The sequence below is a fragment of the Papio anubis genome, unplaced genomic scaffold (genome assembly GCF_008728515.1).
Source record: "Papio anubis isolate 15944 unplaced genomic scaffold, Panubis1.0 scaffold3914, whole genome shotgun sequence".
In the NCBI taxonomy this organism is placed as follows: Eukaryota; Metazoa; Chordata; class Mammalia; order Primates; family Cercopithecidae; genus Papio; species Papio anubis.
In genome coordinates, this window is record NW_022164074.1 from 1 (window position 1) to 2,367 (window position 2,367).

Sequence of the window (2,367 nt, forward strand, 5' to 3'; positions counted from 1 at the left end):
TTTATTTCTTCAACAAATACGAATGATTTATGTGGCAGGCACTTTTGTAGGCACTGGGGATATGGGGTGAATAGGACAGACACAGTCCTGCTCTCAAGAAGGTTATCTCTATCATGTGAGCCAGATATAAAGCAAACAATTATCTAAGTACATTTTCATTGTAATAATAGTTCTGATTAGTGTTATTTATTTACTCTGTATTCCTAAGTCCCAATGGTTTGAAACTGACTGATGATAAATAATAGAACTGCAGAATTTATAACAATAAATTTGTTACAGAAAAGGTCTTATTTTTTTTAACAGTGTAAGTACTCTTGTTTATTCCAGAGGCTACTAAAAATTAGAACATATGAGGCTGCGTGGCACAAGTAAAGAAAACTAGCCTGCATGCCTTGAGTCCAAGGTTTCTAGTGATGGTGCTGCCACCAAGAAGCTGTGGAAGTTTGAGCAAGTCTCTTACTCTTCCTGAGCCTTGATTTTCTTGTATATAAAATTAGGGAGCTGTTATAGGTCTCAGGTTGCTTCATGCTCTGGGGTATGTCTGAGTTTATTGTGGGCTGAGATGTGGGTAAGAGGTACTAATAGGAACTGCTGTCAGGTCCAGACCTAGCCTTCAATTATGTGTGTTTCCTGCAGCCTTTGCCAAAGCCTCACACCATGCTGAGCCTTTACCTTGAGAATGCAGAGCTGAAAGAGCAGAAGGAAGAAGCAATGTCTGATGGATGGGAGGTCAAGGAAGACAAAGGGAAGGGCGAGGTGATGGTTGAGACTGTGATAACCAAAGAGGGTCTAAGTGAGAGTAGCCTTCGGGCTGAGTTCAGAAAGCTCCAAGGAAAGCTGAAGAATGCCCACAATATCATCAACCTCCTCAAAGAACAACTTGTGCTGAGTAGCAAGGAAGGGAATAGTAAACTTACTCCAGAGCTCCTTGTACATCTGACCAGCACCATGGACAGAATAAACACAGAACTGGTTGGTTCTCCTGGGAAGCACCAACACCAAGAGGAGGGAAATGTGAATGTGAGGTCTTGCTCCAGACCCAAGAGCCTTGACCTTGGGGCTACCTTCACAGTGGATGCCCACCAAGTAAGTGTGGGCTTAGATGGGATGAAAAACAATTGGCGAAGTGCTCGAGATGACAGTGTTTACCTTAAAACATTCTCCCATGTGAATCAGGAGGTACCAAGAGAAGAGTCTCTGCGTACCACAGGCAATAATAATAATATTCTGCCTACATTCAGCCTTTAGAAAGGTTTTTACAATATAAATATTTCTTGAGTACTTAATTTTTCAGATAACACACTAGGCATTGGCATGGGGCAATATAACCAATGGCTGCCCTTGAGATACTTAATGTGGTAAGGAAAGATGGCACACAAACAGGTAATTTTCACAGGATGTGGTAACTGCTGTAACATAGGGATGCATCAGTTAGGAAGCAGCCCAGACAGGTGGTATGTAATGACATCCCTTCCTTATCACTGCCATTTTTTTGTCACAGCCCATCACAGGTGTCTTGTTTCTCGGCCTCAGAGGATCCCTCTTTAGGGAAGTAAGCATGCCAAAGATTCAGTAAAATGGAGAATACAGGGATTCTGAGAGAATCAATGGGACAGAATGCGAGGGGAGATGAGTGGAGGGTTACACCCCTTCTCTTTTGGATCACTGAGAAAACATTTCCTGAGAGCTCCTCTGGAGACTTGATGGGTGCTGTGCTATGTGCTATAGATATAGATATGAGGAAAACGTTATCGCAGTGCTCCAGGAGCTCCATCTGGAAAGCAAGTCACTGCCAAATGGCATGAGAAGTGCTGTGACAGACTTGAGTAAAGTCCAAAGGGTTCAGAAGGGGCGGTGGTCATCACTGCATGGGGGTGACCTCAGACTGTCCTGATCCCTGTATTGGACCCTTTCACAGTTGGATAACCAGTCCCAGCCTCGTGACCCTGGGCCTCAGTCAGCGTTTAACCTACTAGGGTCCACCCAGCACCTGCGCTCCCAGCTGTCACAATGCAAACAACGCTATCAAGATCTCCAGGAGAAGCTGCTGCTATCAGAAGCCACTGTCTTTGCTCAGGCTAATGAGCTGGAGAAATACAGAGTTATACTTAGTAAGTAACTGTGACTTACTAGTAAAGTAAGTAGCCTGTGTGTCTTATAACTTCTGTGTGTTCTATACCGACATAACGTGGTTATTGAGCACATGAAGTGTGGCTAGTGCAACTTGAATATTTGGTTTTATTTAATTTTAGTTAATTTAGTATAAAGTGGCCATATGTGGCTACTAACTCTCTTATTGGACAGTACAGGTCTAGGTGTCTTGGGACTCTAAATTAGTTCAGCTCCATTCCACATTTATTGAACCCC

At 43.3% G+C, this 2,367-nt stretch overlaps 1 protein-coding gene across 1 annotated transcript; it reads left to right on the forward strand.

The window, feature by feature from the left end:
* The first annotated feature begins 498 nt into the window (after positions 1 to 498).
* Positions 499 to 2,191, forward strand: LOC116273142 (myomegalin-like). Its single transcript, XM_031662098.1, has 2 exons — positions 499 to 1,086; positions 1,919 to 2,191. Exons 1-2 carry the CDS (start codon positions 658 to 660, stop codon positions 2,117 to 2,119), a joined length of 630 nt encoding a protein of 209 aa, XP_031517958.1. The 5' UTR covers positions 499 to 657; the 3' UTR covers positions 2,120 to 2,191.
* Positions 2,192 to 2,367: the final 176 nt, after the last annotated feature.